The 14494-nt window shown below is 41.3% G+C and overlaps 1 protein-coding gene across 4 annotated transcripts in view; it reads right to left on the bottom strand.

Moving 5' to 3' along the window:
* Positions 1–14494, bottom strand: part of LOC106613570 (rab GTPase-activating protein 1-like) — a 168969-nt gene that overhangs the window by 98237 nt on the left and 56238 nt on the right. For all 4 annotated transcript variants that reach the window (XM_014215968.2, XM_014215971.2, XM_014215969.2 and 1 more), the window contains exons 12-13: positions 6283–6376; positions 5476–5626 (exon numbers count right to left, since the gene is read on the bottom strand). In XM_014215968.2, the coding sequence (XP_014071443.2) occupies positions 5476–5626; positions 6283–6376 (245 nt within the window). The remainder of the gene's footprint in view (positions 1–5475; positions 5627–6282; positions 6377–14494) is intronic.

The raw sequence follows: 14494 nt of genomic DNA, 5'->3' as shown, positions 1-14494 counted from the left end.
GGCCTTTCTCCCCCGATTGCTGTTTGGCCAGGCGGCCAGCTCTAGAAAGAGTCATGGTGGTTCCAAAGTTCTTCCATTTAAGAATGATGGAGGCCACTGTTTTGGGGGACTTTCAATACTGCAGACAATTTGTGGTACCCTTCCCCATATCTGTGCCTCGACACAATCCCGTCTCTGAGCTCTACAGACAATTCCTTCGACCTCCTGGCTTGGTTTTTACTCTGACATGTACTGTCAACTGTTGGACCTTATATAGACAGGTGTGTGTCTTTCCAAATAATGTCCAACTAAATTACTTTACCAGAGGTGGACTCCAATTAAGTTGTAGAAACATCTCAAGGATGAACAATGGAAACAGGATGCACCTGAGCTCAATTTCGAGTCTCATAGCAAAGGGTCTGAATATTTCAGTAAATAAGGTATCTGTTTTGTATTTTGCCAAAAAAATCTAAAAACCTCTTTTTGCTTTGTCATTATGGGTATTGTGTGTAGATTGTTGAGGATTCTTTTTATTTAATCAATTTTAGAATAAGGCAGAGTAAAGTTGAAAAAAAAGTGGAAAAGGGGAAGGGGTCTGAATACTTTCCAAATGCAGTGAATCTACAAAATAAGTTTTGAAATCACATAGCCTAATCCAAAAGAAAGGCTACATCTAATCTTTATTCCTAAAATGTATGTTCACGATTTACAAATTATTATTTTGACTCACAGCTATTGAAACGAATCCCAACTAATACAATGCCGAAGTGAATCGTACGTTTTGTCAAAAATAATTGTTTAAATGAATCATATGAATCATTTAAAAAAGTAAATCAACTTTGTATAACCGAAATACGGTTGAAATACATCTCTATCATATGTTATAGGCTAGGCCTACCTGCTGCTGCAATGTCCGACTGTCTCTCTTTCCTGGAGCAAAGGCCACTCGTCTCGCACTACAGATGTGCTAGTGTCATTCCGATCCTGGCTGATATTTTGATTTTTATCTGATTGATAAAATATTTAAAAACTGTCTCTAAATAAACTACATTGACAGAAATTATTAAATCCATTTCCATGAGTTTTCCAAAACTTTTCCAGGCCTGGAAAACACCATTTAAAAATTCCATGACTATTCCTGACCGTACGAACACTGCTCTTGGTGCAATTGAGTACAGTAACCATTTAAATAGATACGGCACCAACATTCCATCTTCATGGAATTATCTTAACACCGAATCTAGCAAGTAGTCTATTGACCAGGGAAGTAGGCAATTTGAGAACTGTTTATTTATTTTGCATTTTAGGATTAGCATTTTTGAGACCAATCAATAATAGCTTAGCTCTGTCACCCTCCAAACCAATTTGCGGCAATGTGATAGTCGAAATGGGACAAATTAATACAGCCTGCCAAAGTTAATCATGAATAATATCTTATTACCATAGTAACAAAAAAATGATAAATTAGTTCAAAGAGCAGCAAAGTCAAGCCAGTATCTGGGAGCATCACATTAGAAGGGTCAAAATCAGACAAACAGAATATTGGCACGGAAGAGCATCACAAGTAGAACGAACTCAAATCCAAGCATGTTTCCATGGCAGCTCATCCCAGTGTACATTTGTACAGCATTGTCTGTGGGTTAGCACGCGTGGGTGTCTGATTAATTCTAGTCCAAACTCTACGCTGCTGATGCTACCTTTGATTGCAGAGACTCACTAAATGCCACTGCAAAGCAAGCTGGAGTGCGGCCCAAATATGACATAAAAATGGAGCTGAAGCACCTTGAGAAAGACAAAGATCCCTCATCGAAGATTTAATTACATCCTTCAGAAAGACTGAACTGTTGTTCATTGCGGGCCTGAGTGGAAGAGAATGCATTAGTGGGATCCAGGTGAGACTTGACAGCGGCACAGCCTCTGAAGAGAGCGATTTTACCCCTGAGACTGGGACAGTCTGTCTGTACCAACTGTGGCTTGAGCTGCAGAATACATTTTTCATACAGGCTCTTTAGAGAAAAGAAAAAAAATCTGTATAGTGCATCCCTGCAATTGTAAAAAGAGTAATTATCAAATATTCTTCTCATAGTACATTTGAGATATAAATAGGCCTAGTGAGCAAATCATTGAAATATTGATAATGATGTCAATTTAAGTTTTGTGAATCGTGAAATACCTGACAATCACAAAGACGAAAAATCAATCTTCATTCTGGCAAAACAATCATTTCTTTCCACAGACATCAGTGACTTCCAATCTCAGAGACAGGCCAACACCATTTTTCGAGACTTCCAATTTGAACCTCCAGCCAACTTTTGTCATTGGTTTTGATTGATCCCGACAGAGGAACTCTAACTGTAATGTGAATTGGCAGCACTACAGTGTAAGTGCCTTTCTGAGGAGCAGACTCCAAATAGCTTTCAACCTTTTTTAAGCCATGGTTCAAAAGGTTGTGAAAAATCTACGTTTCACGCTTACTCCCAACAAAGTGCCACACAGACTGGGAACGGAGTTATTTGCAATTTAGCAATAATCTGAAGACCGACACCTAGGAAGAGTGTGTGTGAATGCGTGCAGACTACATGTAATGTTAAAAAGTGAAGAGGGTATGACACTTAACCATATCAAAACTGGTATCCAGGAGTTAGGCTACCAGGGAACCACACAAAACAAAAAATCCTTTATGTTCTGACAAAACGCTTGTTTAGAATGACATTCAGCCAAGTACATTTTTTATAAAAAATAAATAAAAATAAGAGCACAAAAGTTTAAAATTTAAACGTGAATTCTTGCAGAGCAAAAGGCATGATTTGTCTGTCTTGGCACCCCGGACACCTGAGTATTAGCTTTGATTAAGTCAACGGCAACATGTCGGATAACGTTTCTTATACTGTACACGTCCTACCAAAAACATTCACTCTGAGCCTCAAAAAAATGACTCTAAAATACACAAGAGCAGAGAACAGCCCTGTCTCCTCCCAAGAAATCCCTTTTCCTGCAGTACACACCCAACCCAGTGTCGTCTTGTCTAGCGTCACGTGCAATTATGAGTCACTGTCAATTATGAGTGTCACCGTCAGAAAGCAGAGTGAAATGTGCCCTGATTTATACCCCCATAACCAGCCGCGGCACAATTACTTGGGATTCAATCAGCATTAGAATCATCATTGAGGGGAGATCGGCCCATTAATAACGCAGACACCGAGCCCTACGACACTACTCCCCCCCGGGATTTTAGCTGGCTATTAATAGCACCGGCCACCCAGTCTATCAATACATCCAATAAGGAAGGGAGCCCACTCAAAGAACCAGGATATTCTCTGTCACATAACCTTCCTTACGTGAGCTAGTGTTGTGGTATATTTAGCAGCTCATCTGGACTGCTGCAATTTTCTGCCTCCATGGGAGGCAAGGTGGCCAGACAGAGACAGAGACAGAGACAGACAGACAGACACACACACACACACACACACACACACTGGGTTAAAGACGCAAGGCGAGGGTAAATTTACACCGGCAGGCAAGATACGACGACAGCCCAGCATAAATACATGTCAAAGGAGAAGCCTGTTCCGTTTCATTCGGCTTTAAAAAAAAAATTGTGCCCCATGCGCGAGCGGTAACCTTTAGTTTATGGATCCATTTTCCCGCTCTCTTCAATCCCTCCATTTCAGGCAAATGATCACTGAGTGCGTTGTATTTTAAGACCCTCTCCTGAAAGGAATGAGTATTGTTTTATACATAAAAGTGAGGGGCTGTCGCCTAGTTATCCTCCTCACACGTCCTCATGCAAAAAAAACCCATCAATATATTAGTCACTTGGAATTAGCTCTAAGGTAGTAAAAATCATGGCTGCTCCAAAATAGATTTTGTGCCATGATCTACCAGCCGATGGATAAGAGACTAGGCAGAGACCCGTCAAGGTGGAATGAATTGGGGCTGTGGGTAAGCCTGGTTAGGGGTTATGTGGGTGTATCTGTCAGACAGACTACAGAGAATGATGCTTCACATTAGTTGTGGCATTTTAGTGCCAGGACAACAGTGGGGCTGATAGGATTAGCCTCTCTGTCTGACACATGGTCTCCACACGCCCCACACTGGGTGATAGAACCGTGATCTGTGTAGTAAAAGGAGGTCACCCACTGACTGGGCTACTGCCTAGTAGCACACATATTAAAAGGTCAGGATGCCAGAGATCCACTACTGTACATCTCCGAAGGCCGGAGAAATAAACGTGTAACTAATATCACTGCTGTTCCGCCACATACTATAAATACATTTTGTACTTGTGCAGCGAGAGATTGAAAATGTTATATTCATCTTAAGCTAATAGTCAACTTAATTGTATTTCAATTCTAGCGTTCAGACAGTCCTACATTTGAGTTGGACCCTTTTCTAAAGTCCCAGATTTGATGCTCTATACAGGTTGTTGTCAGACACTCAAATCCGAGTGTCCCAATGGCCCTTCCCTATCCCCTTGTCAAACCAAATCCCAAAAAGTATTATTTAACCACGAGGATTGTTAAATTGTGCCAGAGTCAACAATAGTGCCTTTTTACTGTGGGAAAATTCCTGCCATCACCCATACTTGGCATCAGAGCCAGCATACCTCCAAGAGCAACATAAGAGAATTAGCTAAAGGCACAACAACTCTGCTCGCTGTGGGATCAGACCATCCACATTCAAGTTGAACTGAAATGATCTGGCAAACTCAAGTTGAATTTAAATGATAATTCAAGTTGCACTGAAACAATCTGGCAAATTCAAGTTGAACTGAAATTACCATGACGATGAGATGCTTCTGATGTTTCAATGCCGTTTCTATGTCAATCATGTCATTGTGAAGCCAATGACACATTTCCAAATTGTGTGGACCATGAAGTTTTTCCAATTCTATAACGCAAGGCTCTTTATGGAGCTAATTTACTGGCCAGTTGTGACAGTCCTTCAGTCTCTCCAGGGGAACGAGGGACAACTGCAAGGTGGCACCTACTGTAATAGTTATGAGATAGATTCCCTGCAGGGCACGTTGATGCAAATCATTACTACACTTTCACGACCCCAAGTTGAAAAGCATGTTTTTCACAGCAACGTCTTTAAGGATTGTCTCAATCTCTGCACTCGAAATGACGATTTGCATGATGGTTATACAGTACACATACTTGACTAACTTGTGTTCATTTCTGCAACACTTACATTTTCATTACAGCCAACATGCGACCATTTTGAAGGCAACTTCTCAACCTTTACACTTCAGACAACAGAACTGTAGAGTACATTCAAATACATGTGGGAATCACTAATCGTGTGCGAGTGCATGTCTTTAAGCATGTGATTCATTGAGCACAGCATGTGTGTGTGAGTGAGGTGTTAGTGTATCGGTGAACATCTTTGTGCGTGAGATTATGTCGATGAATAGGTGTGTGCTTGTGTGTGTCTCATCGTGTGTGTGTGTGTGTGTGTATCAGTGCGCACGCATGCGTGTCTTTCTCTCCTTACCTTGGTGATGAGGATGCGGTATTTCTCCAGCAGGGCTTGATCACTTTGGCAGCCTGAGAGGAGCTGCCAGACCTCAGCCCTGAGGGCCTCGGGGACCCCAGGCTTCACCAGCGCCGTCAGGCCCTTAGGCCGCACAGACAGGTTCCCATGCCTGACACACACACACACACACACAACACACAGAGGTAGTTAAGAATCTGATATATTGAAGAAATTGAGTTCTACTCTTCATAAAACAGCAATTCTTATCAGTGTAAGGCCATCTACAGTACAGGCATGGGCGGGGATATCCATTATCAATGTTGCGTTCCTGGATCAGGTTTTATGAGGACTGAAATGGAGGCCCCTTGAAATAATGTTATTAATGTGACCACACATACCAAAGCAAATGTGTGGTTATGCAAACAAATTCACAGCATCAGAAAATGTATACATTGAACGCGTTTCGTTCAAATGATCAAGCAGTTCTCTACAGCTTTCTGTTAAGACTTGCATTTAGTCTCTCGTGAGATACACCTACGGTTAGTTACAAAGCATAGGGAGAAGAAAATGACGTGTCTATGACAGTCGCATAAAGAGTGTTGTTGTACATCAACAACGGATGAATCTCAGTGAAAGGAGCAGCCACATGGTACATACAGTATGACTTATATTGTCACGCATATGAAGGCTTTATGAACTCTACATATCGCTACTGTAGGTAAAGTGTGCCCATGCATGCATGCAATCCATCATCATCCTCCAACTCAATGATTCCATACATTTTCATGTGGTCATCATGACTGCCACACTCCCTGTGAGTCTTACCATCTGTTGAGGATTCCACCCCAGGACTCCAGAATCTTCTCAGGGCAGTCTTTGGACACATCACCGGTCCCACTGGAGATCTCGCTGTCACTATCTGCCGAAGACACAAGGACTGGAGTTTAATATCAGAGGCCAGTTTGTCATCTCTGGCTCATCAGGAACAACCAGTCTTGTATTATGAGAGGTTTGTGATTTGTGAAAAATATTGAATGCATATGCTATTAATCAGGGTTTGAATTACAGCAGGGATAGGGGGTTCTGGGGCCACTGTATAACAACTTGAAATATCAAAATGAGCCCCAACCACAATCGTCAAAGATAACAATGTGGGGCACCCCCTAAAGACTTTGGACATTTCAAGAGAGTCAATGTATCATTTCAACACTGCTATTATTGTTAAACTAACAATTAGATGTATCCATTTCTAATTTGAAATCCAAATTGAAATGGAAGTCATCAAGCAGTTTGTAGAAGAATGATCTAATGTGAAACCGCTACATTAGTACAGTGTTAAGCCAGAGCTGCAGTCCCCCGGGCTGCTGTGAACTGGGCTGCCTACTGCTCTCCTCTCATGATGGAGCTCTGATTCCCAATAACAGCTGAGAGAAGTACCCTTATTCGCGTTTTAAAAAACACACACAGACGTTCGTCTGGCTCACACACTCGAGCGCGATGAGGTCTGAAGCGGACCTGGCTGTCTCCGCATGGAGCAGGGTGATTGGCTACAAAGGAAAAACCATCATGCGGTGCCTTTCCGAAGGTATTCATACCCTTGACTTTATCCACATTTTGTTGTGTTACAAAGTAGGATTAAAATAGATTTCATTGTAATTTTCTTGTCAACGAGCTACACAGAATACTAATGTCAAAGTGGAAAGAGGGGAAAAAAATGTTTTTGCATTATTATTGGAAAATAAAACACATGAATAACCTTTGGCACAAATACAGCTGTGATTCTTTCTAGATAAGTCGAAGCGCTTTGCACACCTGGATTGTCCACTATTTGCCCGTTATTATTCAAAATAAATATTCAAAATCTGTCAAATTGGTCAACTCTAGACAGCCATTTTCAAGTTTTGCCATTGATTTTCAAGCAGATTCAAGTCAAAACTGTAACTAGGTCAGGAACATTCAATGTCGTCTTGATAAGCAACTCCAGTGTATATTTGGCCTTGAGTTTTAGGTTATTGTTCTGGTGAAAGGTGGATTTGTCTTCCGGTACGGGCTCAGCGGTCTAAGGCACTGCATCTCAGTGCCACTAGAGATTCCGGGTTTGAGTTCAGGCTGTGTCGCAGTCGGCCGCGACCGGGAGACCCATAGGACGGCGCACAATTGGCCCAGCGTCGTCCAGGTTAGGGGAGGGTTTGGCCGGCAGAGATGTCCTTGTCCCATCGCGTACTAGCGACTCCTGCGTAGTGCACGCTGACATGGTCACCGGGTGTACGGTGTTTCCTCCGACACATTGGTGTGGCTGGCTTCCGTGTTAAGTGAGCATTGTGTCAAGAAGCAGTGCGGCTTGGTTGGGTTGTGTTTCGAAGGACACACGGCTCTTTTGCCAAATTTTTTGCAGTATTACTTTATCGCCTTATTGCAAACATGTTTTTGAATATTTGTATTATGTAAAGGCTTTCTTCTTTACACTCTGTCATTTATGTTAGTATTGTGGAGTAACTACAATGTTGATTCATCCTCAGTTGTCTCCTATAACAGCCATTAAACTCTGTCATTTCAATTTTATATAATTCCAAAGTAGTTATTGTCTATGGGCTCCCAAGTGGCACAACAGTCTAAGGCAGTGCACAATTGGCCCAGCGTCATCCGGGTTTGTTCTTAACTGACTTGCATAGTTAAAAGAAAATATATTTGTTTATGTTTCATATTAGTTCAGTTTGCTGTTCTAAGTTTCATCCTTGTAAGTTTGGAGAAGCTACTAAACTCTCATGGCCATTGTTTGTGGTTCTCACCTCTGCCTTTATCTCCAAAGTGTTACTGTTTGCATTGTGCGTGTGCGCTTCACACCTATGTGAGACACTGTACAGATAAAGTTAAGGCTTGGTGTTTTTACTTTAAGGTAATGTCGCTTTGTAAAGTTACTGTAACTCTAATTCGGTGTGACTTCCCCTTACTTGGCAGTGGGTACAAGCTCTTTGTGGACAATCCCATGCTTTTCATAAACCTCTTGAAAAAGAAAATAGGGAAAATGCAAGATCTTTTGTCCGAAATGCCAGTTTGCTTTTTGTTTCCTGGCAGAGAGGGACTGCTTCAAAGGCTAATCACGACATGCACAAGCTGAGGTGAAAGTGAAATCTAAATCATCTACATCTGGGATGTAAAACCAACACCATTTGTAAATAGGTCAGCTTGTTTCTATTTTTGCACCTTTTTTAGTGACGGACACATGTGTAACCAAGTTTGTGTTTGATAAGACATTTTATGTTGCTTTATATGTTTTTTGTAAACAGGGGACCAATACATTGAATATGCCTTGGCTAAACGTCCAGGCACTTTGGAAAGGTTGAAAAAAACACTTGGATATCCCCTGCATGTCCCCCGACACCACCACGATGTTTGAGAGAGGTTGGTGTTGTAGAAATGTCGTTTTATAGTGAACAATAACTTTCAGGCACATCCAGTGTGCAAAAACAGTGCAATTACCACATTCTGACACTTTGGAGAAGTTGAAACGACACTTGAATGTACCCTGGATTTTTTATTTTACTAGGCAAGTCAGTTAAGAACAAATTCTTATTTACAACAACGGCCTAGGAACAGTGGGTTAACTGCCTTGTTCAGGGGCATAAGGACAGATTTTTACCTTGTCAGCTCGGGATTCAATCTAGCAACCTTTTGGTTACAGACCCAATGCTCTAACCATGGGCTACCTACCCCATAACACCACCACAATGTTTTAGTAAGGTTGATATGGTAGAAATTGTGTTTTTAAACTTAATAGCATTTAGGGATTGAAAATATGTAATAGCACTGGAATGATCTAATTTGCAGACATATGCCACTTTGGAGAGGTTTAGGGACACTTGGAAACATCCCGTGACCACACCTGAAACCACTTACTAAAACATCTGCCCATTTCTAGTTGTTAGGTCTATCAATTCCATTTTTTTCCCCCGATACGGTTCACGTTGTGGAAGCCATCTGATGCGTTTCCAGCTCTAGTCATCAATACTTCACTTATAGCTGGTCAATGAAAGATGACTTTATAAATAAAAAAGGTTATTTTGTGTGTGCTTGATCTTGTGAACTATGTAACTCATATCTTCTGATAATTTCCTCAATCTCCCAGATGTCTTTTTTTCCAAATATACCAACGTTTTGCATGTCAGAATCATGTAATTACACATGAATAGCAGTTACTTTTGGGTAGGTCTATTTAGGCGGAAATCTACATTTTGCTATTACATTTAAGAGGTTAAACACCATTATTGCACCCAGAGTGAGTCCATGGCCCTTGTGACTTATTAAGCACATTTTTACTCCTGAACTTATTTTAGGCTTGCCATAACAAAGGGGTTGAATACTTACTGACTCAAGAAATGTTTGCTTTTCATTTTAAATTCATTTGTAAACATTTCGAAAAACACTGACATTATGGGGTGTCGATCAGTGACACAAAATCTCAACGTAATCATTTTCAAATTCAGGCTAACAAAAAAAACATGGAAAAGGTCAAGGGGTGTGAATACTTTCCACTAGAACCGCTATAGAAAGTAGGCCAAAGAGACTTCCTGTACTATTATGTTTGTAGTGTCAAACAGCCCTCAGCATAGTTGCGCTGAATCTCCTCTAAGCAGTGAGAGGTCTGTTGGCACATTGAGTATGGCTCTAGTCTAGAGTGTGACACCACTGGTGTTAAGCTTCAAGTTATGACTCAAGTCAGTGGAAGAATGTGTATAGAGCATTAGGTTTACACAGGTCATGAAGCCCATATTGTCTCACACTTTTTTTTCTCTCCATAGGATGCATATAGAGCATATACAGGTAAATGGCAAAATAATGGAAACACTTGGAGTAAATTAGGGATAAAGTATATTTTACACCCTATTAAAACACTATGTTGGCGTTTCCTTCCATTTCGGCAGTTACCCGTCTCTCATAGACTACACGCAGAGGCTTTATCTCAGATCCTCCAGACTACACGCAGAGGCTTTATCTCAGATCCTCCAGACTACACGCAGAGGCTTTATCTCAGATCCTCCGGACTACACGCAGAGGCTTTATCTCAGATTCTCCAGACTACACGCAGAGGCTTTATCTCAGATTCTCCAGACTACACGCAGAGGCTTTATCTCAGATCCTCCAGACTACACGCAGAGGCTTTATCTCAGATCCTCCAGACTACACGCAGAGGCTTTATCTCAGATCCTCCAGACTACACGCAGAGGCTTTATCTCAGATCCTCCAGACTACACGCAGAGGCTTTATCTCAGATCCTACAGACCACACGCAGAGGCTTTATCTCAGATCCTACAGACTACACGCAGAGGCTTTATCTCAGATCCTAAGGACTACACGCAGAGGCTTTATCTCAGATCCTACAGACCACACGCAGAGGCTACAGCGCCTATAATAAGTCCACACCCCCCTTAAACTTTTTTCACATTTTGTTGCGTTACAAAGTGGGATTGAAATATATTTCATTGTAATTTTCGGTCATTGATCTACAAAAAAGACAATGTCAAAGTGAAAGGAAATGACTACCCCCCTTCTTTTGCCCCATACATAAAACATCTTTAAGGTCCCTCAGTCAGGTATTGAATTTCAAGCACAGATTAAACTACACAGACCAGGTAAAGCCTCATAAAGGGCAGTGATGGTTAACAATAACAAAGGAGATATTGAATCAATCTTTTAAGCATGGTCAAGTTAATCATTGTGCTGTGGATGATGTATTAAAAACCCACCCAGATGCATCAAAGACGCAGTACTTCTAAACTGAGCTGCAGGACAGGAAGGGAACTGCTTAGGGATGTCACCATGAGACCATTGGTGATTTGAAAACAGCTACAGAGTTCAATGGCTGTGATGAGCAAAAACTGAGGATGGATCATCAACAGTGTAGTGACTCCACAATGATGACCTAAATGACAGAGTGAAAAATATTAAAATATACAGAATAGAAATACGCAAAACATGCATATGTATGCAACGAGGCACTAAAGTAATACTGCAAAGGAACACACTTCATGGCCTAAATGCAAAGCCTTATGTTTGGGGCAAATCCAACACAACACGTCACTGAATAACTGCCTCCATTTTCAAGCATGTTAGCGGCTGCATCGAGGTATGGGTATGTTTAACATCGGCAAAGACCGGGAAGTTTTCAGGATGAAAAACGTGACGGAGCTAAGCACAGGCAAACACCTTTCAGCAGGACAATAACCTACAACACAAAGCAAAATATACACTGGAGTTGCTTACCAAGAAGACACTGAGTGGCCAAGTTACAGTTTTGACGTCAATCTGATTGATAATCTATGCCAAGACTTAAATTGCTATCTAGCCATGATACCCAACACCTTGACAGAGAAAAGCTCTTAGAGACTTATCCCACCAAAAACTCACAGCTGTAATTGCTGCCAAAGGTGTTTCTAACATGTTTTGACTCCGGGGAATGAATACTTAACTAATCAAGGTATATTAGTGTTTTATTTTTCCATTTGACAGAGTATTTTGTGTAGATTGACAAAAAAAGACAATTAAATACATTTTAATCCCACTTTGTAACAATAACATTTTCAGAAATCCAAGGGTGGTGACTTTCTATAGGCACTGTATCTCAGACTACATACACTAGTGTATATCTCACAAACTATACACAGAGTATAGTCTTCCTCAGAGGCTTGGCTGCATACAAAGCCTGTATACTCACAGGCTGTGTACAGAGCCTATAACTCAGACTACATACATAGCCTTTATCTCATAGACTACATAGAGGGCCTATATCTTACAAATTACACTGAGTGCACAAAACATGAGGAACACCTTCCTAATATTGAGTTGCACCCCCCTTTTTGCCCTCAGAACAGCCTTAGTTTGTCGGGGCATGGACCACAAGGTGTCGAAAACGTTCCACAGGTACAATGGCCCATGTTGACTCCAATGCCTCCAGCAGTCGTGTGAAGTTGGCTGGACGTCCTTTGGGTGGTGGACCATTCTTGATACACACGGGAAACTGCTGAGCGTGAAAAACACAGCAGCGTTGCAGTTCTTGGCACAAACTGGCACGCCTGGCACCTACTACCGTATCTCGCTCAAAAGGCACTTCAAATTTGTATCTTGCCCATTCACCCTCTAAATGGCACACATCCATGTCTCAATTGTCTCAAAGCTTAAAAATCTTTTTTTAACCTGTCTCCTCCCCTTCATCTACACTGATTGAAGTGGATTTAACAGGTGACATCAATAAGGGATCATAGCTTTCACCTTGATTCACCTGGTCAGCAATGTTCCCTATACATTTTTTCGGCACTGAGCACATTTCTGGTCTGCTGAGCGCAAACATGAACATTGTGAAAGTTCTGTGCAAGTTCCAGCGCACGTTTACTGTGAACACAGAGGCTGTACCTGCTTTAAGTTAGTTATAACAGTGGCCAAGTAGGCTACTGTGGCTATTTGATTATAATGTAGGCCTACTAGAGTGGCTGCCATCAAAAACAATGGAGAAAATGCATCCCATAACATTTTAACATGGAAATAGCTGTTCTATCATTCAGCCTACAGTAGCAGCCAATGTGTGGTGTTTAATGTAGGCCTACATTGATTGATATTTAAAAAAAATATATATAAAAAAAAATAAACCTGGTTAAGGTCAAGCCCTGCATATCTACTTGTCCTTGAGATGAGGTGACAAAATGTTGTGTTGTTTGATGCAAGAAACCACTTTACAAAATAAAAAGCATTATTCCCATACCATTATTACAGAGAATCATACAAATTATGCTATCCTCTGCCTATTGGCTACATAGTTTATTCAAGCGGGGACGGCAGGGTAACCTAGTGGTTAGAGTGTTGTAACCATGACCAAAAGGTTGCAAGTTCAAATCCCCGAGCTGACAAGGTACAAATCTGTCGTTCTGCCCCTGAACAGGCAGCTAACCCACTGTTCCTATGCCATTGAAAATAAGAATTTGTTCTTAACTGACTTGCCTAGTTAAATAAAGGTAAAATAAATTAAAAGGCCTGTCTCCAAATACAACACTGCCCCTTTAAACAAAAAAAGCTCTTTACCTGACTCTCTTTTCAAAGATGTCTAGAAATGTACACGTTTTGTGCTCTTGTAGAAAGCAAATCACTCCCCTATTGCTGACTACAAATTATCTATAATTGGGCTAATAACTCACTAACTAGCAAAGGATATGAACAAAATGTGCACACGTGGCTACATGCAGCTCTCGCTTTAATATCAAAACAAGCGCATCTACTCACGACCGCTCATGCTGTAAACACGGTCCAGTTCAAAGTAAATGTCACAGATCCATATATGGCAATGGTCAATTTCATATAAGCCTACTGCAGCTCTGATCGGTTATGCCGCACCGGTCTGTGCAGAGTACGGGCTGAGTCGTGCGTGTCAATGCAATAAAACCCTACTCCGATGCGTTCTGCTACAACAAAATCAACATAGTTCGTTTTGTTTCAGTATGTTGCATTGAATGTGGCTAATATTGCGTTGATTCGATCACAATTGCCACAGTAAAGGTAAACGTTGATAGTGTAAACAGGGAAAACTCTAGAACAGTGGTCACCAACCTTTTGAGTCAAGATCACGGAGTCAAAATGCAAGCCGAGATCTACCAATCAGATTATTTTTTAACATAACTTAAATGTAAACCTATGCAACATTAACCAATTAAAAACAGTACTGTAGCAATGAGGTTTGTGCAGTAAGCTAAAGACCCAATAGATTATCATTGCTTCAATTGCCTGCCAATGTATTGTTGTTCGGGACATATTTTTCCAATTAAATTTCAAAACATTAGGTAGGCAATATGATCACCCCGGTAATAGATCCGTTGTTGTATTACTTGTGAGGCACAGTGGAGTGAGCCTTTCATTTTACTGGGCTGATGCTGCCTGCATCTGATGGTCAGTCTCACCGGAGGGAGAGCAGCAGACTGAGGGTCCGCCTCTCAACGTCCCTCCGCTCTCCCTTTCCTCCACTGACACTGACCAAAAAGGGGCACAGTCTTCCAGC

Source organism: Salmo salar, chromosome ssa10 (assembly GCF_905237065.1).
Source record: "Salmo salar chromosome ssa10, Ssal_v3.1, whole genome shotgun sequence".
Lineage (NCBI taxonomy): Eukaryota > Metazoa > Chordata > Actinopteri > Salmoniformes > Salmonidae > Salmo > Salmo salar.
This window is presented reverse-complemented; position numbering and strand designations above follow the sequence as displayed.